The sequence below is a fragment of the Triturus cristatus genome, chromosome 4_2, assembly GCF_964204655.1.
Source record: "Triturus cristatus chromosome 4_2, aTriCri1.1, whole genome shotgun sequence".
NCBI classification, from domain to species: domain Eukaryota; kingdom Metazoa; phylum Chordata; class Amphibia; order Caudata; family Salamandridae; genus Triturus; species Triturus cristatus.
Window position 1 is genome coordinate 568,723,201 of NC_140586.1, and position 21,575 is coordinate 568,744,775.

The window sequence follows — 21,575 nt, forward strand, 5'->3', positions numbered from 1 at the left end:
CCGTAAAGGCGTTACTTGTGGTAGCTTCTCTGGGAGAAAAGTCAACTGTAAGAAGCCACTACTGTGATGCAGAGCAAGGTATGCTTCAGTATCCACATGGGACCAAGGTAGACCTTTAGGACCCGTCAGAAGTCTCATCCAGGGATGGAGCCACAACAGCATCTGGACCTACCTCCTGCCCATGGGGCTAGAATATGGCTGTGGGGATGGATGTATACCAGAGCTCATAAGGAACGTGGCCATCTTTCCGCTCTGCAGGCACCACTCACTGCTTAGAGTGAATTAAAAAAAATACTAAACATCGAAGTAATCCAATACTTTCCCTGCTCTAGAGGACCTGGGTATTCTGGAAGGTAAAAAGATCTACAGATTGATGTGGATAAGTGACAATACCTTGCCTAAATTGAACGACTGGTCTGACTTGGAAGAGTGACAATTCCTTGCCGAACATGAAGGACTGGTCTTAAGAATAAGCTAGTCCTAATGAAAACCTGTGGAACTCTAAGGATGAAAGAGTTTGTAATAGCTAGACCTCTGAGCCAAAGTCAGGGAAAATAGACAATTATTTCTAGGTCATCAGTTTGATGTCACTGTTGGCCATGGGTTCAAAAGGCATGTGAGCCAGGAAAAAGAAATAACAATAAAACGTTACAATGTGTGGAGCTTCCTAAAAGGAGGGACCAAACCTAGATACCTACAAACATGACATTTTACAAAACCGTTCTGCGAAGAAAAGCATTCACTCTTCAAAGTTTCTTAAGATATGCAAGGCAGTTAAATAATATATGCAAGATCCCACTTGGATGCCTGCTGTGAGTAGTTGCAACAGAAATTAGCAAGTTTGACCATCTCTGGCTGAGTACCGGAAACATTTTTTCCAAAAACATCTTTTGTAAACTTAGGAGGTAAACAACTAATTTGTTATCATAGTTTTACAAGTTTGAAAGTAGCTCTCCACCCCCCAGCCTTTTAAATAAATTCCCATGTAAAATAAAGCCTGCCCAACCCTGCCCCTAGCTGGAAAAGTAGAACACCCTTTCCCGAGTTAAGGCACTTGTAGCCACAGCCTCACCAAGGATTTGAAAACCAAACTGACTGGACTAATAAAGAGGCACCAGAACTGTCTAACATGAGGGTTAATACTGTCTTGTGGAGGAATCTATGGAGGTGGGGAGTGGGGGCTGTAATTGGATTCCTCCATCCGATCTCCTGATATTAGCCATGTGTTTTGTTTCTCTGGAAAAACAAGCGAGGCTAAGAAAACCACATGAAAGACTGAGCAAGTGATGGCGAGAAGACGCCAATGAACTTATCACATAGGGGTCTAGTTTTTTTTAAATTAATCTTCCTCCTTCGTACAAACAAGAGTGTTGGCTTTTCCAGATCTCAGTAGGTACTCTCACCAGATCTAGTTATAAAGGGATCCTCTTTCTCTAATTTCCAAAAGATGAGAGAATAGGACTAAAAAACCCATTCTTGGAGCAGCAGAAAAGCCAACCTTTGGATCATCAAAAGCCTGTAGCTCGCCATCCACCACCTGTGCTCCAGCCATGGAAATGGGACAGCTAGCAGAGGTGACAGAGCGGGAGAAGGCAGCAACTGTACTGCTTCCCAGGACTGACCTTGACTTTTGCGGGAGCATGATGGACTTCATCAAGTAGTCCACTACTGCCTCGAAGGTAAAAATCTATGAAGAAGTACACAGTACAGGAACTGCTGCTCACTTAAAAGAAACCCTAAATCCCATGTCGCTTGAGCCTCATGCCTACAGAATGACCAGTACAGAGATAGACAAAAACCTAGGGTCTTATCAAGGGGCTACTGGATGCAAGAGGAAGTTACAAGCCATCTGCATTACCACCCAAACTAGAGTTCAGTGTTCCCACATGGACAGTCCAATGTTCAAAGGACATGTTGGGGGACAAAGCCATGCCATGATACGAGTCCAGGCTCACAGGCGCACACTAGCAAAGAGGACATTTGGCACCATGTGTCATAAGACAAGGAAATCATCCTCTCAAAATCAAGTCCATGAAGGACTGAATGAAATAATTCTTTAACAGGTCAATGATTAAGTGGTGATGTACCCTCTGGCAGAACTAAGTTTTAGCAGGGTCATACCTCAAGATGCAAGATTTGGGAGCTCACCCCCTGCTGTTTGGCTAAGGGAGCATCTCAGGTACTGACCTGGAAATCTCTTACCCAGCTGTTGAGATGATTTGTCGAGTACCAAGAAATCACCTAATCAAGGATGGTTGTAGATGACTGTTAGTAAATTTACGGCTTATTAAATAAATGCTTTGCCTGTCATTCCTGTTTGGGAACTAAAAAATGTAAGATGGCTGCAGACTTACAAAATGGAGGGAAAAGAAAAGAAGAAACCTGCTCTATAACAGATCAAAATGAAAGTGGGACACCGTGTACACCGTGTCAGCTGTGGAACACTGCACGAATCGCAACACATGAACACAGTCATTAATTGCATTCAACAGGACCCAGCAGTGTACATTGCAACCAGAATAAACATGCTTTTAGCTCTACTATCTCTAGTTTGCTATAGGAAGACTTTACAGGACTTTGAACTGCACCCAGACAAGGTAAGGAGATGGATAATGCGGGACTGCATTTGTTGCGTATCTATGACTACATCACACCTATTATTTAATACAAGTCATGTAGTTCTAATGTCCTACACATGCTATTGTTCTCTCATTTTCTCTGCTTGGTCCTTCTCCTGGATCTAATTTCTTTCTCTCATTTCAATGTTACAATAGTTTATTTTAACAACTCATTAAGTTGCTGTAAATTACCCTGGTCTAAATTGCTATATTACCTACATTTAAAATATATCAATGTCTCAGTAATTTAATCTACGTAAGAGGTTTTCAAATGACAAGTGATGCGAAAAGGCACACTTAAATCACCAGTGAATTATTAACTGCAGAACCCTCAAGTACAATACCATAGATATTTTATATTGTTAGGGAGCTCTCATCTTCAACCCTTATGTAAAATCTCATCGTTTACTTCAAAGGCAAAAAATAGTTGCCAAGTAAAGATGGAAAATGTAATACTACATTATGAAATCACATACAGCCACTAGACAAGCTCTATTCTTTTACTATGGACCTTTGCGCCTCTTGCACAAAGCTTAACACGGTCATAACAGATAAACTGTAAAAGCGACAAATTATTTTTCGTCCCTGCCAACAGACCTGTGTAAAAAACCTAAAACATCCCCTAACATATGCTACAATCATGATTAATAATTCCTACCTCTCAAACTCGAGTGTAATCTGCTTCAAAACCAGATCTTCTCGTATCACAATACAAATCTTTAAACTTTCCAAGTGCTGCCTGCCACTTCTCAAACCAGCCTTTCTAAGCGCACGCTCTGATTGTTTTCGTAAGTTAGTGTATTTATTGTTTAGGCATAGCACACTATGGTATGTGCAGTTATTTAGGGTAATGCATTAGGTTACCACAATATACAGCCTTTCATACAAAAAGATACATTTACTTTAATACTTTTCAATCAATAAGAAAAAGAACAAAAGTAGAGCATTCTTGCCCACATACCTTCTGCGCTGGAGTCTAGGCTGAAATCTTGGCTTTGCAATATTTTTTCAACAATGTCGTCTGCATCAACTCTTGTGGCGTCTACTCGCTTTAACTGCGATTCAACAGAGTCTTGTTTCACTGGATGCCTGTGCAGACAAATAAAAATATATTCCTCATACATTGTAGTTTACTGTATTTTTTGGCTGAGCGTTTTAACACATATTGTGTGCTTACCAAGAAAGCAGAGGGGCTTGGAGCCCACCCATTGCTAACTAATGGTAGACATTCCAGTCACTCAATTGGCTACTTATTATTTGTGGGCTTTTTTGTCAATCTTGTGTTTGTCTCTCCCATGGAGCACAGTCTCTTTACCATCTCTTTGAATGGTTGGCTTCTATGCTTCCTCTGTTCTAATCATGGAACAACTTCTTTTTTTGTTTAGGCACTCATGAGAGTGCATGTGTTTTCCAGCTGTCTCACGTGTGCCTTCCTCTCTCCCTCGGTCTCTCTGCCCATGTGCTTCTCTCCCCTTGCGATAAATGTTGCTCTCTTTCGCCTGAGTTCACTCCCTGTTCCTTCTCTCCTGCTCACCTGCTGTGTTGCTTCTCCCTCCATCCCCCTCCACAACCCGCTCATCCACAAATTGTTTTTGAAGTGCTTTCGCACTATTATTTTTTTCTTTAACTGATTCATCTCAGATCGATTAATAACAAACAAAAAACGCCCTTTTGTAGGCACGCACAAGCATGTTCTATGTATGTAAAGGTCTACAAAATGAGTTGAAGCACACAGCAGTTGAAATACTGTACAGCATGGCTACAAACATCAGCAAAGCCAATAGGTCTTACAGGTGAGAATACTAGCTTTACCAATGCTCTTTTTAAGAACCACAATAAGAATGAAGGGCAGTTATTAGGCAAAATATTAAACTCCAAGTGAGCAGACTTGGCTTCGGCAGCGAAGGGACTTATACCTGTGCAGTTTTTCTGATGGTGAACGTTCTTTGTCAGGTGTATCCAGGCTGGTCTCAGTAACTTTGGAATCGTCCGCCTCACAAGGTTCTGGAATGCTTCCAATTCCAGTTGATGTGCTTCCAACTGAGGTGTTCCGCTTGTGGCTCAACTCAGAGAAACTGGAAGATCTTGAGTGACTTGTACTGTATCCTGTTGTGTAAAAACATGAAGGAAGGGGGTATATGGAGGGGGAAGGGGGTATATGGAGGGGAAAAGGGGGAAGATGGAGGACATGAAAGGAAAGGGGTTAAATGGAGGAGATGAAAGGGTTCACAATAAAAATTTAGGACTATATTTCGAATGAACAACATACTAAACATTTTAATAAACATGTCCTTTTAATCAATAAATATGTTAACTTTGGAAAAGAACAGTATGCAAATGAAATTAAAATAAAAGATTTGGAAACGGTATCTTCAAAAGGTGCATTCTGATTGGCTATACAAATCAAAATCTACAAGAGGTCATCTCTTAACTCTTTCTTGTCTGCAACCTAAGTTCTCGCTCATGTTTCAATCATACCATGTTTTTTTGCTATTAGCACAAACACATCCGCTACATGTATTATAAAGCGAGAGAAAAGTTAAGGGGGTAGAGGAAAGTGAGGGAATGAGGGTCTGCAAAAAAAAAAAAGCCCTGCACCAAACCTACAAGGATAAGCAAAGGTAAAGCCGACAAGGGCTCTGACTGCAGTACACACAACTTTGAAAATGGGTATACCTCCAAGAAATAATATTTAATAGAAATGATAAACACCTAACAAAAGCATGTACCATTTTGTGAAAAAAACATTCAGGGATGTCAGCACCGTTGGTACATGGGAAAACATTATGGCTTATACAGTTGACATAATTTACAAGACCACCACCAACATGATCACTTCGCAAGGACAGTTTGCAGGTAGCTATTTAGAATAGTACCCTACACTGGAGTCCTCTAACACTGGAATAATACCGATCTATGAGAACACTCATTCTTTCTTTCACATTGTTATTTAAAAAGCTTCTCTATTGAAATGACCTATTTTTTTTTTTAGACTAACCGCAGCAGTCCAAACTGCATGTACTACAAAATGGAAACATCAGTATCGCCTTCAAAGCTCTCCTCAATAGTATAATCTTTATTGTGTACAGTTAGTTAAAACATTTAAAACATACAATACCATAAAAAAACAATCCATGTTATAAAGATAGACAAAGTCTGGTTAAGAATGATTAAATACATAACATACAAAATTGATTTCCAGGTGCCTTCAAGCGCTAGCAGCAACCTAATTACATCTAACAGAAAGAGCAGGAGCTTATATGTAGCAGCTAATTGTTTGTGGGTAATACGAATGGTACCTTTATTAGCTGAGTTGTGAAGGGCAAGTATGCTGACTGTGTCCGGCTCCATCGCAAAAGCACACGTCCGAATAGCGAGTAAGCAGGCATGTAACGCCTACCAGCACCCCTTCCCCGTAGGAGAGACCTGTGTTGGGTTATTATAAGCATTCAGGGTGAGCCAGGTGACAGCATGCTGCCCAAGGGCTTTAAGATTGAATTACAGAGCCACCGGGGGAGCCACCAAAGGGCCTAAACTTTTTATGTGCAATATATACAAATTTCGTCAATCGGATGTTTAGGGCCGCGTTTCCTGGATTAAGTGCCGAAATGACGCTCTTCAGAAATTATAGAACTACCAGCCTGTTCCACTCAGCCAAGAGACTCGTTTTACACTTGCCCAACATGGCTGGCAGATACACAGAACGTGCTCAAGGGATTTGTCAGCCATAGCCACTGCATTTGATTTTTTCCATTGGGGGGCGCCAGCGGGCTAGGTGCTTGTTATGTCTTTCTTTTATTCTTATTCGCATGTTTTGAATTCCATGAAGTTACATCATTGATGACACATGGAATCGCCTTTTATGCTGTGAACTTGATAAATTCATGATGAACTACAATCTTCCTGTTGATTCATACTTAACAGTGCTTCAAGAAAAGTCACTCACCCAACCTGGGAGCAATGAATCTTTTTTTTTTATTGAATTTTCCAAATTACAAGAACAAATAAAAGTATAAAGAGCAGAACATTACAGTGTAGCAATACGGGTATGAATACAGTACAACAACCAATTGTTGACATAGCTAAACCCTTACAACACCAGGCATAGATCTGCACATCAATATTACCCGCAGGATAACCAGTAAGTTGATACATCAAGTTAGAGAAAGAGTACACACATTTCAGTTGCAGCTTTACGTAGCCACAGGTCGTGTGGGTAGCGGCTGTTCCTGAGTGGGGTGCCATTACTATCCTGTAAGGTTTGAAACGGTTGCCAAATGTCTACGGGCCGAGAAGCCGGTGGCTGCAGCTGCACATATGTGTCGATTGTGGTATTGCTATAGGTCATACTGTGAAGCCATTTATTAAGCGTAGGGGCCTGTCTAAAGGCTCACTTGAGAGCGATTTCACGCTTAGCGATAAGGAGCACTATGGCAACAAAGCGGCGTTTGGATTTGGGAAGATCAAAAACATATCCCAGCAGTGCCAGCAGAGGCGAAGCCCAATCTCAATCTCCACCATCTTAGATAGTTCCCAAAAAATAGACTTCCAATAGTCCTCTATTCTAATACAAGCCCACGTCATGTGGGCGAAGTCGGCCTCGAGAGAGCAACATCTTGGGCAGGCGGGCGGACAAGAGGGATCCATACGATGCAGTCTACTAGGAGTCATGTACGCCCTCCACAGATATTTAAAATGTAGCAATTTAAGCCGGTGGTTGGCAGACACTCGACGCGTTTAGGTGCAGCACTGACTCCACTGCACATCCGTCAGCGGGTAAACAAGATCCTGCCCCCATGCCGCCCGCATCATGACTAGGGAGTAGTGTCACTGCCTCCTCATACATCTGATTCACTAAATGGCTCCCATCCCCACCCTTGATAACCCCGGTTAAAATTGCGAAATCAGGGGGCTCCAAAGGGTAACTATCCATACATGCACGCAACGCCCTCTGCACTCTCAGCAATACAAAATGGTCCGCCGCGGTTCTAAGACAGGGGTCGTCTGTGCACGAACAAATGCGCCCTCCAGGAAACAAATTGCCAAACGTGGTCATCTGGAATTTGGCCAGGGTACGCCACACTAGGGTCTCCCATAAGATGGGAACCCAACCATTGCCTGCAAGTGGTAGCGCGGGGGAATACGATACACAAGCCCCTGTCACACGCTGCAGTTTATGCCATGCCCAGTTGGTTGTGGACACTGTCTGGATGTCTTGCGGGTCCCGCGGGAATCCCCGTGGCAACAGGGTGTTGAGTGGAGATGGAAGCACCAAATTGGCCTCAGGCCTATAGTACAGGATCCGACTATCCACACAATACTAGTGTCGTGCAACGCTTGCCTGTGCCACCAAGTGGTAAATCTGCAGAATTGGGACACCAAACCCTCCCCTCTCATATGGGAGTATTAAAGTGTCCCAGCCAATGCGCGCTTGCTTACCGTCCCACACCAGGCGCGTTAACAATATGCGCAGGTTGGTGAAAAAGCTATTATAAAGCGGTATGGGGATATTCAGAAAGAGATACAAAAATTGTGGCAGCACTACCATCTTAATTATGGCTATCCTTCCGGCCATTGATAGGGGCAATTGCAACCAGAGGTCTATGTTGCGTTCCAGTTTCTCGACCACAGGGCCATAGTTCAACTGTAGGATACGATCCTTGTCCCTTTGAATATGGACTCCCAGGTATTTCACAGAGTCATCACACCAGGTCAATGGATAATCCACCGTTCTAGTACAGGCTGCCTTAGTCAGTTGGAGAACCTCCTACTTCTCCCAGTTTATATGAAGACCCGACTTAGTGCCATATCTCTTCACTTCCCAGGGCAACGGCGTCAAATTAACATCCGGGTGCTGTACATAAAGAATAATGTCATCAACGTAAAGCGTGAGTAACAAGGGCCCGGTGTTAAACTGCAACCCTCTGTGACTATGCTTTTCTAACAACTGGCGAACTAGTGGGTCAAGCACAATCACAAATAGTAGGAAGGATAAGGGGCTGGGCCAGACTGGCCATAGCGGGCACCGGGCAATCCCCCGGTGCGCCGCACGGTTGAGGGCCGGTTTTGGGCCCCTGGGGGCCGTTTTTGTTACAGGGCCTTTTTTGCAGCATAGCTGCAAAATCGGCCCTGTAACAAAATCGTCGGAAAAACGGCCCTGGCAAAGAGCTCGGCGGCACCCCCAACCCCACCCGGGGGGCCAGCCGAGCACTTTGTCAGGGCCAGTTTTGGTTCCCAGTCCGGCCCTGATAAGGGGCATCCCTGTGGCATTCCCCGTGTGAGTGGAAACGCTTTAGTCAATGTGCCATTCAGATGGATAGGCGCCGTTGGCAATGTGTACAACAGGCAGACCACCGCCAAAAATCGCTCTGGCACCCCCAGCCTCCCTATAGTTGCATATAAAAAAGGTCAGTCAAGCGAATCAAACGCTTTCTCAGCGTCGAGGAAGATGGCAGCCCCCGGAACCGTCGATGAGATCCTATTTACCGTGGCAAACAACGTACGAGTATTCAAGGCCATGGATTTGTGGGGAATAAACCCCGACTGCACTGGCGAAATCAGTTTCTCCACAATCAAGGCAAGTCTGGTCGCCAGCATTTTGGCTATAATTTTGTTATCGGAGTTGAAGAGAGACAGGGGGCAATATGAACAACATTTTAGTACGTCCTTTCGGGTTTGGGCACCAAAATTATAACCGCTTCTCTCAAAGTGGGTGGAAGCACTCCGAGTTCAATAGCCTCCTGATACATATCAATAAGGTGGGGCACTAGAAGGCTCCCATATTTTTTGTAGAAACAACCTGTGAATCCGTCCAGCCCAGGCGCTTTAGATCCATCCAGTGCATTGATAGCCTCTGTTACCTCGTCTTCCAAAAATGGCTCTGCCAGGAATTCCTGGTGGGCCTTGCCCATCCAGACAAGTGAGACCTCATCGAGGTAGTCACTATAGTCCAAATGGAGGTCGGCTGTTCTGGAGGTATATAATGTTATGTAATACTTAATTACCTCTCTCAATTCCCCTTCTTCCCCACTTAGTTCTGCTATGTAGGTGGGCCTACGGGTTTGTTGCATCAATTTGGCCAGCTTTCTACCTGGCCTTTCACCCTCCCCATACCGCCGGGCGACAGCGTACTTGCCTAAAAAAATGTGCCTCCTACTCAGGGGCTTTGCGGAATTCTGCCAGAAGAGTTGCACACCCCTGCAAGTTGGGGAGATCAGTTCTAGCTGCACCACATTCGAGCTCCAGGAGCTGAGCCTCTATCTGCGCAAGCGTGGGCCGCAGGGCCTTAAGTACTACAGCGCTCTTCGAGATACATCCCCCCCCCCCCTTGTGAAGGCCTTAAAAGCCTCCCACAGGGTAGCCTTAGAGTCCACCGACCCAACATTGATCGTAAAATATTCAGTTATCACTTCCCCAAGCTCTGTGGCAAAGACAGTGTCCCTCAAAAGCCATATCTGGGAATCGCCAAGGCCGCTCTACCCGCCCGCCCCGCTCTACAGATATGAAATTTTACCATCACAGGAGAGTGATCAGATAGTGTCCGTGGTAGATGAGTGACCGTGCCGACCCATACCGCCACCCCATTAGACAAGCACCAGTAATCCAACCGCGTCACAGTATTATGGGGGCGCAGAATAATGAGTATCCCTCACAGTGATATCTCCATGCATCCACCAACCCAAACTGTTCAAAGGTGTCCAGTACTACCTGCCGCACCCTCGGTTTCGTGGCAATTGTGTGCGCTGTGCTATCACATCCCGGGTCCAACAACAAATTGAAATCCCCACCCATGTAGATAAAGTCTGCCCCCACGCAAACTATGTGGTTGTGGATAGCTTCAAAGAACTCTGGGTCATCAACATTTGGGGCATATATATTGAAAAATAGCACGGAGTGTTCAAGCATGAATCCCCTTAACCAATAAGTAGCGACCCCCCGCATCCAGACAGACCTCCTCCTTCCGAAACGGCACCGGTTTATGTATTAACACTGCGATACCTCTGGCGTAGGAACTTTACCCTGCAAAATATTAATGAGCTTCCTAACCCGATGCCACTGATGTCCTAACATTTGATCCAAGGTGAGTCTCTTGTAAAAAAAGCAATGTCCACTTGATATTGTTGCATATAATTGGTCACCTGCTTACACTTACAGGCGTTATTTAAACTCCTAACATTCCAGGACATCAGCACCACACTGGCCTCTGCTACAACTTTATTAACCATAACCTGGGTCTCTGACACACTAGTATCTGGGCCACGTATGCAACATTGTAAATGATAATCGCAATATTAACGAACTATGCCTGCAAACCCACGTCCCCTACTCCCATCACCAATCCCCCACAACAAATACTGGGGGAAAGTCCTCAACCCTTATAACCAAGGCGCGGTTAAGAAGTGGAGAAGAGGTCTGCACTTGCACCGAATTCCGGTATGTCCTGCGTATGTTGCGACAATGCCATGCCTTTCTTCCTCGCAGAGTTGGAATACTTCTAACAGAACTCATGAGGGGACTCGAACACTCGGACCGACCATCAACGTCAACCTTTAATCGTGCTGGGTACAACATCCTGTATCTTAGTTCCATCTTCCGCAGAGCCGCTTTCACTCCTGCGTATTTTCTGCAGGCGTCCTGGACCATGGCAGTGAAGTCCAGGTACAAGGATATGTTTTAACCCTGCCATTCAAGCTAGCCCTTCTCACATGCCAGTCTTAGGGCAGTGTCCCTATCCCTAAAATTTAGGAGACGGACTATAATCGGTCTTGGACACCCTGCATTGGGTCGTGGTCCTAAAATGCAGTGCACGTGCTCAACGACAAAATTGGTCATAAAGGACTCACTGCCAAGATGATCCGTCAAAAGCGTTTCCACGAAATGGTCCAGGCGCCCCGTGTTAGTGGATTCGGCCACCCCCATTATGCGAATGTTGTACCTTCACCCCTGAGCTTCTAAGTCTTCATTCTTAATGGCGACAGACTTAAGGAGCTGCTCCATTCTCTCGTACTTCTTAGCTGTATGGGCCGCACCATCCTCAAAGTCAAGGATTCTACCCTCTGCTACCGTCAGACGGTCTGAGTGACTTTGTTGTTTACAGGTAGAAATAGCCAGGTCTTTAGCTGCTTTCTGAATAACTGCAAGTTGGGTTGGGACCGGAGGACAAGAGAAGTTCCATAACTCCCCAACCCGCCCGGAAGGTCAGTGTTCTACCGCCCCAGTTTACTCGTTTAATTTTGGGAATCAGGACCATATGCGGCGAGCTAGACAGTGGAATCGGAGAACTAGGTCAAAGCAATGAAGAACTGGCATTGATGCTACGAAGCCAGTTAGCATTGGAGCCATAGGTAGGAACACAGGTTGTCCATATGGAGCCAAACAATTCACAGTTATGCAGGATGGAATAGAAGTCCTTGCAAAAAGAGAATACAAGGCATTTAAGAATGCTGCACGGTCCGACCAAGGCATAAGGAAAGCTGGCATTGGGCTGTGAGGCACCACAAAATCCAGTGGAGACGGAGGCCAATTCAGGGCCACCGAGCGCAGGTCGACTAACTCAAGCTCCAAAGATGAATGACCTGCAGAAGTGGGAGAACAAAAGGGGTAACTTGATTCTGGGTCACTTCATCTTCTTGTGTTTCTACCACTTGCCTCCGGAAGAAGTCCTGGAATGATGTCTAATTTGTTTTCTATTTCGTCTGTCCTCCCTGGCTCGAACCATAGTTTAGCTTCTTGCTTTTTTAATGGCCTTGGGATGCATGCTGCAGCATAATGAATAAGCCCGGGAGGCGTGGTCCAATCTGAGGCACTAGAGGAAAACAGCATGGGGATCAGTGATGGCAATCTCTGTCTCTCACAGTCACTCCAGGGTTTAAACCCAGATTTTATAGAGGGGTGGGGCCACACTGTACTGCACTATTTTCATTTTAGTGGCAGGAAGATTCTCCTCGGAGAGTACGCTCTGGATCTGTGTAAAAGGCACGGAAAAAAGGGAACTGACAGAGGTGCTCCATGGCAGGCACTATACGACTTTGATTAAGTCACCAGACGCCACTTCCGGCGTTAATATGAAGCCAGGGCACCCTACCAGCGACATGAGAGCATATAAGTTTCCAGACCAGTCTGAAGCCTAAGGTCGTTTCACCAGTTAGGAATCTGCAACCACTGACTTCATCTCATCCAGACCCGGATGCCCAAACCTTCCTGAAGCTTAACCCCAGCAGAATAAATTCCTCTTATTTGACAGAAAACAAGAACTAGTGGAAACCTGGCTCAAAGGCATGAACCTTGATGGCTTTGCACCCCAACTTTCACCCAATGCCAATGCCCCTGGATTCATTTTGGACACCAAGCTCATCTTCAAGAAACATACGCTAAAGCTCTCACTACGGAAGAAAGTGAAACCATTCCTCCCAAAAAGTGCCTTTAGAAATGCTGTTCAAGATCTTGTAGTACTTTATCTAGATGATGTAAGGATTAGTTACTTACCTGTAATCCTAGTTCTCATCCAGGGGTATACTCATCAAAGTCATAATCTATGAATAATCCCCGCCCATGTGCGGGATCCCAGAGCATATAGAAAATACATATATATACATATGTGAAAACATATACATGCAGCCTAAAAATGTTCAAAACATGGCAATGCTGTAAATTACATATGTTTGCATGGTAGTGCCCCCTAACCCGTAAGGAAAAAAGGAAGCATCAGGCAAATTATAACACAGCACTGCTTTATTGTCATAAAGCAACTTGTAATTGTAAGCATTCGCCAATAGGCTGCAGCAGAGTATCAAGAAACAAAGAAAACTGACACCTTGCCTTTAAGGAATTAGAATAGGGGGACCGTGCCTTTAAGACCTGCATGAGGCCCCCTGCTCCCATGATGCATTACAGGTGGCAGTTGGGCCAGTTCTTTTTGGCGGTGCATCCGCACCTGAGTAGATCTGCATGGCATACATCACGTACTTAAAGAGAAACCATGCTCGTCCGGGGAGGTGGGTGGGTCGCTTATGACTTTGATGAGTATACCCCTGGATGAGAACTAGGATTACAAGTAACTAATCCTTTTCATCCAGGGGATACTCATCAATAGTCATAATCTATGAATAGAGTAGCAAGCCCATACTCAAAAGTCTTGCGGACGAGCACGACAGCATTTAAAACATACAGTAAAAACACATTTAGCATCACAGTTATGCAAACAGGTTCCTCAGAGAAGCCTGCCCCACCTGGGCGTCGGCCTGCGCGTCTGAATCTAGGCAATAATGGCGCGTAAAGGTATGAACTGAGCGCCATGTAGCCGCTTTGCAGATTTCAGACATGGGAACGTTGCGAAGGAGTGCAACAGTAGAAGCCTTCCCTCGAGTAGAGTGTGCTCTAGGTTTACCCTGCAGAACCTTGTGGGACAGTTGGTAAGACAAGGCTATACATGAGACAATCCATCTAGAGATGGACCTCTTGGAGGCAGCCAGCCCGGTATTCGTGGGCCCATAGTTAACAAAGAGCCTATCTGACTTTCGAAGTGGAAGGGTCTTAGCCAGATAGAATTTCAAAACCCTTCGGAGGTCAAGAGAATGTAAGGCTCTCTCCGGGGGAGTGGATGGCTGAGGAAAAAAGGTGGGCAAAGTGATCACCTGATTAATGTGGAAGTCCGAGACCACCTTGGGCAGGAAGCTCGGATGAGTACGGAGCACCACCCTATTAGCATGAAACACCGTGTAAGGTTCCTTGCAGCAGAGGGCCTGAATTTCACTGACCCTACGGGCCGAAGTGATGGCTACTAAGAAGGCAGCCTTCCAGGTCAGATGCTGCAAAGACGCCTTATGAATTGGTTCAAAAGGGGCCCCCATTAGCTTAGAGAGAACAATGTTAAGTTCCCAGGAAGGGGAAGGAGACCTCACTGGAGGGTAAACTTTCTTAAGCCCTTCTAAGAAATCCTTTACCACTGGCATCTGGAAGAATGAGGTCTGGGTAGGAGACTTCCTATAGGCTGTAATAGCAGCTAAGTGTACTCTGATGGAAGAGTACTTTAACCCAGACTTCGCCAAGTACAGTAAGTAGGGGAGAATAACCTGTTCTTGACCCCGCATCGGATCAAGGGTGTTATCTCTACACCAAACGCAGAATCTTTTCCACTTAAAGGCGTAAGACTTCCTAGTGGAGGGCCTCTTTGCCTCCCGGAGAATGTTCATACAGTCCGGAGGCAGATCTAAATGTCTGTATTGGATGAATTCAGGAGCCATGCCGTCAAGCTGAGGGATGGAAGATTGGGATGAAACACCCTCCCCTTGTCCTTGGTCAGCAAGTTCGGTAGGCAAGGCAACCTCCTGTGTGGTACTTCCGACAGCTGGAGTCGATCTGGGTACCACCACTGACGGGGCCACTCCGGGGCTATTAGGATCATCCGAGTCCTGGCCCTGTCGAGTTTCTGTATCACAGCCGGGATGAGAGGGAGAGGAGGAAAAGCGTAAAGCAATGTCCTCGACCAGCTGATCAAAAGTGCGTTCCCCTCCGACCCCCGTTGAGGGAACCTGGAGGCGAAGCATTTTTTGTTTGCCGCGTCTGCGAAAAGATCGATGTCCGGTACGCCCCACAACCGGAAGATCTCTTGAGCGACGTCTTCGTTGAGCACCCAGTCGTGCGCTTCGACGAAGTCTCTGTTGAGGCCGTCTGCCTGCACGTCCAGGGTCCCTGGCAGGTGAACAGCGACGATCGCCAGGCTTCTCGCCAGAAGCCATCTCCAGATGGACTGGGCTTCCAGAGACAGGACCCGCGATCTGGTGCCTCCTTGTTTGTTCAGATAGAACATAGTTGTGGTGTTGTCTGTCTGAACCTGAACATAGTTGGTCTGCAGGGATGGATACAGGGACTTGAGAGCTAGGTGGACTGCTCGTAGCTCCAAGAAGTTGATGTGATAAGTCTGTTCGATAGCGGACCAGAGACCTTGTACTTGCAGCTGGCCCATATGAGCACCCCAGCCCTGCATTGAGGCATCTGTGACCACTGTCTGTGTCGGAGGCGCCTGATGGAAAGGGACGCCGTGAAGCAGATGGGAGCGCTTCATCCACCACCGGATGGAGTCTTTGGCGGCTTGATAAAGGGTGATGGGATCTTCCCAGCGGCCGGACCTCTGAGACCACTGATCCTCTAGGTCTTGTTGCAGAGGACGCATGTGGAGACGTGCATTGGGCACAATGTAAATGCACGAAGCCATCGACCCCAGGAGAGATGACACTTGTCTGGCTGTGGGAAACGCCGTGCTGAGAAGCATGCGGCCTTTCTGAAGCATGGAGGATAACCTCTCCTCCGAAGGACACACGCTTGCGGAGTCTAGAGAGGCACCCAGGTAGTGGATTCCCTGAGTGGGATTGAGGACCGACTACTTGTAGTTGACCTGGAGGCCCAGCGAGTGCAGAAGGTTGAGGCAAAACGAAAGATGACTCTGGAGTCGAGCAGGAGTGGAACTCTTCAAGAGCCAGTCGTCGAGATAGGGGTAGACGAATATCTTCCGCTTGCGGAGAAAAGCAGCTACCACCGCCATGCACTTTGAGAAACTTTGTGGTGCGGATTTGAGGCCGAATGGCAGAAGCCTGTATTGATAATGCCGGCGAGAGATCTGAAATCTGAGAAACTTTCGATGTTTCGCTGAGACAGGAATGTGGAAGTATGCATCCTGTAAGTCGATGGCACACATGGTGGAGATGTGGGAAGATCTGGTGCAGTGCCAGCATTCTGAATTTCTCTCTTTTGACAAATCCGTTGAGTAGGCGGAGATCGAGGATGGGTCTGTACTCTCTGACCGCTCCTCGTTTCTGAACAAGAAAATACCGGGAGTACACTTGTGGTAAATTTAAATTACCTGTACTTAATTTATGCGGTAAAGTTCAATAAGGATAACTCAGAATAAATAAGAGGCAGAATCCGTGATATTTGAGGGTTTAAAAGGGGTTTATTCCTTAAAAAGGAATTGGTTCGAACCAGGCAATCGGATTCCGTCACCACGAAGGTTCGGGAAGGGATCGAGCATACTTTATTGACAGGTTATCATATATATAGTCAATGCATTACAGTAAAGGCAGATGCAGAAGGCGTAACAGTTGAGAGGAGAGATAAGAATACACATACGTAATGAAAAAGGCGTTACAATAGGCGTGCATAAGGGCGTGTACTAGAAACGTCATTATGAGGATGTCACAGGTGGGTGGATCCATAAGAGAATCCTGCAATGTCAGCAGAAATACATGGCAGAGATGCGCGCACAGCAGCATGACGTGTGATTGACGTGTAACTGGAGGGTGAAGGGGACTTGACATTTAGCCCTACATGAGGAGACAGAAGTCTGGGATGTCAGAACAACCTAATCCCAAATCGTATCTAATATCTTGTGTTTAAGGAACTGTATTATCTGGAAGGAAAGGTCTCTCGGGCAGAGGCTATTCTATACTGACTGCTAGTGCGTGTATAAGCGTCTACGTGTCTACATGAGATGCGAGGGGGCATGGGCCTACCATGGTAACAGGAGCTATGAATTACTTGCCCGGGGACAGCAAGGCCGGGCCCTTGGCTCTCCAGCTGGAAGGGTGTTTACCTAAACTACTAGACAGGAATGTATTTTTCGAAGAGTGGAGCAGATAACTTGAAGGCAAAATACAGTCTTGGCAGGCAACAGGCCGAGCCAGGCACCGTTAGCCGCGCAGGGAGTAAGACAAAGGTCATGGATACAGATGCAGGTCCAGGCTGGAGCATTCAGAGGCAGAAGGCAGGAAAAAGGCTCGATGGCAGAATTCAGGGCCTAACTCGCCATAGCTGAAAAACGTGAAAGGTGCATCATATAAAGATGGTGGCAAGGCATACTTAGGAACGGAATATTCGACCCATTCATGGTGGATCTGAAAGAGAACATGTTAACGTTGGACGCAAATGTATTTGCGTCTTCATAGCTGGAAGTGGAGGGAACATACATGTACTTGTAGCACGTACATGGAGCCGTTGGGGTCTAAGATAGGGGACACAATTGATCATAAAAATTCATATTTCCTCATTCCCTCCTTGTCCCCTACGGACCCTTCATGATATATCGATCCTCATGAATCTATCAATCTGTTCACGTAACATCATTTGTTCTTCTTTCTTCTTACGGGATTTTGAATGAGAACTTGAATGTGGAATACATGATGTGGCACACAGGCCGCAAATCGCTGGCCCACATTGTAGACACAGGCAGCAACTGAATACTATGAGAAGGGCAATACCTAGGAAGGATAGGACCTTCCATCCCCAGGCTGACAACACACTCCAGAACCAACCGGACCAAGTCCAGGTGCCTGGATTCTGGTGTATCTGACTTGCAAATTTTTTGAAGACGAGTTATGGCTTTATATACTGATGGCGCGTTTTCTGGAATGAAAACACAGCAGCTCGATCCGATGACTCTACAGGCTCCGCCCCTATCGGCCAGGATGACGTCAAGGACAAGACGATTTTGGAGAACAACAATCCGCATCGCAGACTGCTCCTCCGTTAAGTTGCCTAGGGCAGAAGTAGTTTCATTCACTACAGCTTCAAGGGTTCTGGTTAATTTGCGTATCAGTTTACTATTAGAGACAACACCTATGTAGGGAAAGAGACCTTTATTGAAGTCTGTGTATTGCTCCCATGCCGTTTCAGTGTAGTCGACAATCAGGAGATCTCTCTGGGGTCTATTGTGTACTAGATGGGTATTTCTATGATAATCAGGAGGGGCTAGGAAAACAGGTGGCAGAAGGAATGCGATGTAACAGGTACCATCCCAATCTAGAGGTAAACGTATATATGCGGTATGACCACAAATGAAGTAGGAATGACGGGAAGCTCTAAATGTAGACTTGCCTTGATCACTGAATTCGATCACAGTAGTACATTTACTATGACCCAGGTGTACTGAACCATTCTTTCTTGCACATAATTCACCTTTGACTGGTAATACTGACATAGCAGGCGAGACTGGTGCAGCTTCGGATTCAACATTCAGAATCATGAGGTTAAGTGTAAAGTTACCTAATCCATATACTTCGTTTTCTAGATCAGTTCCTGTCCTTCTGGGAAGTCCCTCTTTGTTAGGGTAGCAGGCTTTAAGCAGAACTAAGTTCAGGTTTCCCCATACCCAGTTGCCCTGGTAAACTACGGTATTTGAATCCAAAGAATTAATCAAACTAAACCATGCACCACAGGAACCATTGTGTGTGAACGGATACGGAAAGAGGGGCAGAACTCCCTTGTATTTCTGGTAGGGAGGGAGTCGGCCACATATCCAACAATTTGTAGCGTTGTTGGTCTGATGGGAGTGATGTAACATACTAATGAATGTGTTGTTGCGCAGCGCAAGTCTGTAGGGCAACTCATGCGGAGGTAATTCGCTAAAAGAGTGTTCGGCAGTAACATTGAAAGCAGAATGTGCACGCTTGAAAATAGGGTAGTATATGTGCAACAGTATACTTGCAGCAATAATCAGAAGATTTAGAAAAAACATAATCAATAATGTCACTATACAGTGACTACGAAGTGATTTACAATATGCACGTTTCTTGAGCTGTTGCTGTCTATCTCTCTCTCTATTTCGGTCTAGGGGATACATGTCAGAAACTAATTTAACCGATTCACCTAGGGGAGGACTTAAACAATTAAACTGTCTGACTTGCTAGACCTTAGTTTCAGTTTATATTCCTGGGAAGCAGTTTTCTCGACCAGGGGGAGTTTTGAGTCAGTCTGTGGAGGAGGGCAGGGCTGAGAGTTCAAATCAGAAGGCAGTCCGTGAAATTTCTTGATGTGGCTCGAGTGCAGCCAACCCTTGCGACCCTCAATCTTCACTGCTGTCCTCGTGGTCAGAAGTACTAATTTCGGCGTTTGCCAGCGAGGCTCCAGCGGGCTCCTCCTGTCGAAATTTCTTATAAACACAATCGCCGGGAACCACTTCATGGGGCTTCACCTCGGTGTTGTCGGGAAAAGCTGCAGCTACCTGTGAACGGCAAGATTGTAGTGCAGACATCAAGAAAGCAAGGTAATCTGTCAGCATATTACAATCAACATCAGTGATTTTACGAGGTATAGGCGTCCCCCACATATTTGGTTGCCTACCGAAGACCACCTCATACGGGGATAGCCCTGTTCGAGAATGTGCTATCATTCTCATGTAAAAGAGCGCAACTGGTAAAGCTACTATCCAGTCGACGCCTTTCTCTCTGCAGATTTTAGAAAGTCGAATTTTCAGAGTCTGATTATGACGCTCCACGAGACCTGCTGCCTCGGGATGCCGGACACAGTGGAATTTCCACTGATAACCTAACAGGAGTGTAATGTGTTTCACTAGCTCGGATGAGAACGGCTGACCGTTATCTGAGTACACGATACGGGGCAAACCATACCGTGGGAAGAATTCACGAACCAGCTGCTTGGCAGTGGTCGGAGCAGTGTAATCTGGGACTGGATATGCTTCTGTCCATCGGGAAAGTGCGCATACAACTACGAGGACATATTTGAATCCTCGACAACGTTCCATCTGGATATAATCCATCTGGAGGACTTCAAAAGGGTGATCGGGAGGTTGAAATCCACCTTGCTCTACAGGAATGCCTTTACCTGGGTTGAACTGACAACAAATCATGCAAGTACGCACTTTCTGTTTGGCTGCTGCTCGTAAGTGTTTATTGAACCAGATGTTTTGAATACTGTCTAGCATAGCTTTCTCCCCTAGATGCGCTGGACTATGTATTGTGTTAATGATAACTTGAACCATGGAGTCGGGGAGAAACCATGTAGATTTTCCCTTCGTCATCCATCCCTGATCTGTTTGGATCCCTCCTAGTTCAGTCCATTTCTTGATTTCCTCTGGTGTAGCATGTGTCTGTATGTCAATTACATCAAGGGCGGGATCCCTAACTGTCATGCAGTGTGTCGATGTCGGAACTATCGTCTTTGTCAAGTCAGTTGCATGAGTCCGATTCTGTGCTGTTTGCTTAGCTGTTCGGTCTGCCAGGTCGTTACCCTGGGAAATGATGTCGGTAACTTTTGTATGGGCCTTGCACTTCATGATAGATATCGTAGTAGGCAGATGTATTGCATCTAACAGAGCTTGAATGAGGGGACCGTGTTGAATGTTGGCACCGTGAGAAGTTAAGTAACCTCTCTCTCGCCAGAGGACTCCGAAGTCGTGTACAACTCCGAATGCATAACGTGAATCTGTGTATATGTTGACTCTCTTATTTTTGGCTTGAATACAGGCTTGTGTCAGAGCGATGAGCTCTGCTGCTTGAGCTGACAATGTGTCAATACAATTCGTTTCAATAACTTCGGTGTCTGTCGTGACTGCGTAAGCGGCCACTAACTCTCCTGTACTTGTTCTCATGCATGAACCATCCACATAAAGTGTCAGGTCTGGATCTGGTAATGGAATGTCTGTCAAGTCTTGTCTGGGTTTCGTCGTAATAGTAATGACTTCAATACAATCATGTGCCAATGGGTCTGTTCCACTTAATGGCAAAAGTGTGGCAGGATTTAATGTACTACAGCGTCTGATTTCTATGTGTGGCTGAAACAATGTCAATTCATAACCTGTCAGTCGTGCTATAGTCAAGTGCTGGGTCTGCGTTCGGTTTAAAAGAACTTCCACGGAATGTGGAACTTGCACTGTCAATTGATGTCCTAATACTATGGAATCGCTTTGTCTGATCGCTAAAGCTGTCGCTGCGACTGATTTCAAGCACGTAGGCAGAGCCTGGGCTACTGGATCTAATGTGCTAGAAAAGTAAGCACACGGTTTGTGTGAACCTGCTTGTTCCTGAGTGAGTACTGACAAGGCAGTACCTTCGCGTTCTGTGACAAAAAGTGTAAAAGGCTTACTGTAACATGGTGTCGCTAAAACAGGTGCTTGACATAAGGCTTTCTTTAAGTCTTCAAAAGCTTGTGTATGTTCCTGAGTCCAAG

At 45.8% G+C, this 21,575-nt stretch overlaps 1 protein-coding gene across 1 annotated transcript in view; it reads right to left on the bottom strand.

The window, feature by feature from the left end:
* Positions 1 to 21,575, bottom strand: part of EEIG2 (EEIG family member 2) — a 571,287-nt gene that overhangs the window by 119,977 nt on the left and 429,735 nt on the right. The window contains exons 8-9 of the mRNA XM_085602240.1: positions 4,535 to 4,724; positions 3,580 to 3,707 (exon numbers count right to left, since the gene is read on the bottom strand). Of these exons, the coding sequence (XP_085458366.1) occupies positions 3,580 to 3,707; positions 4,535 to 4,724 (318 nt within the window). The remainder of the gene's footprint in view (positions 1 to 3,579; positions 3,708 to 4,534; positions 4,725 to 21,575) is intronic.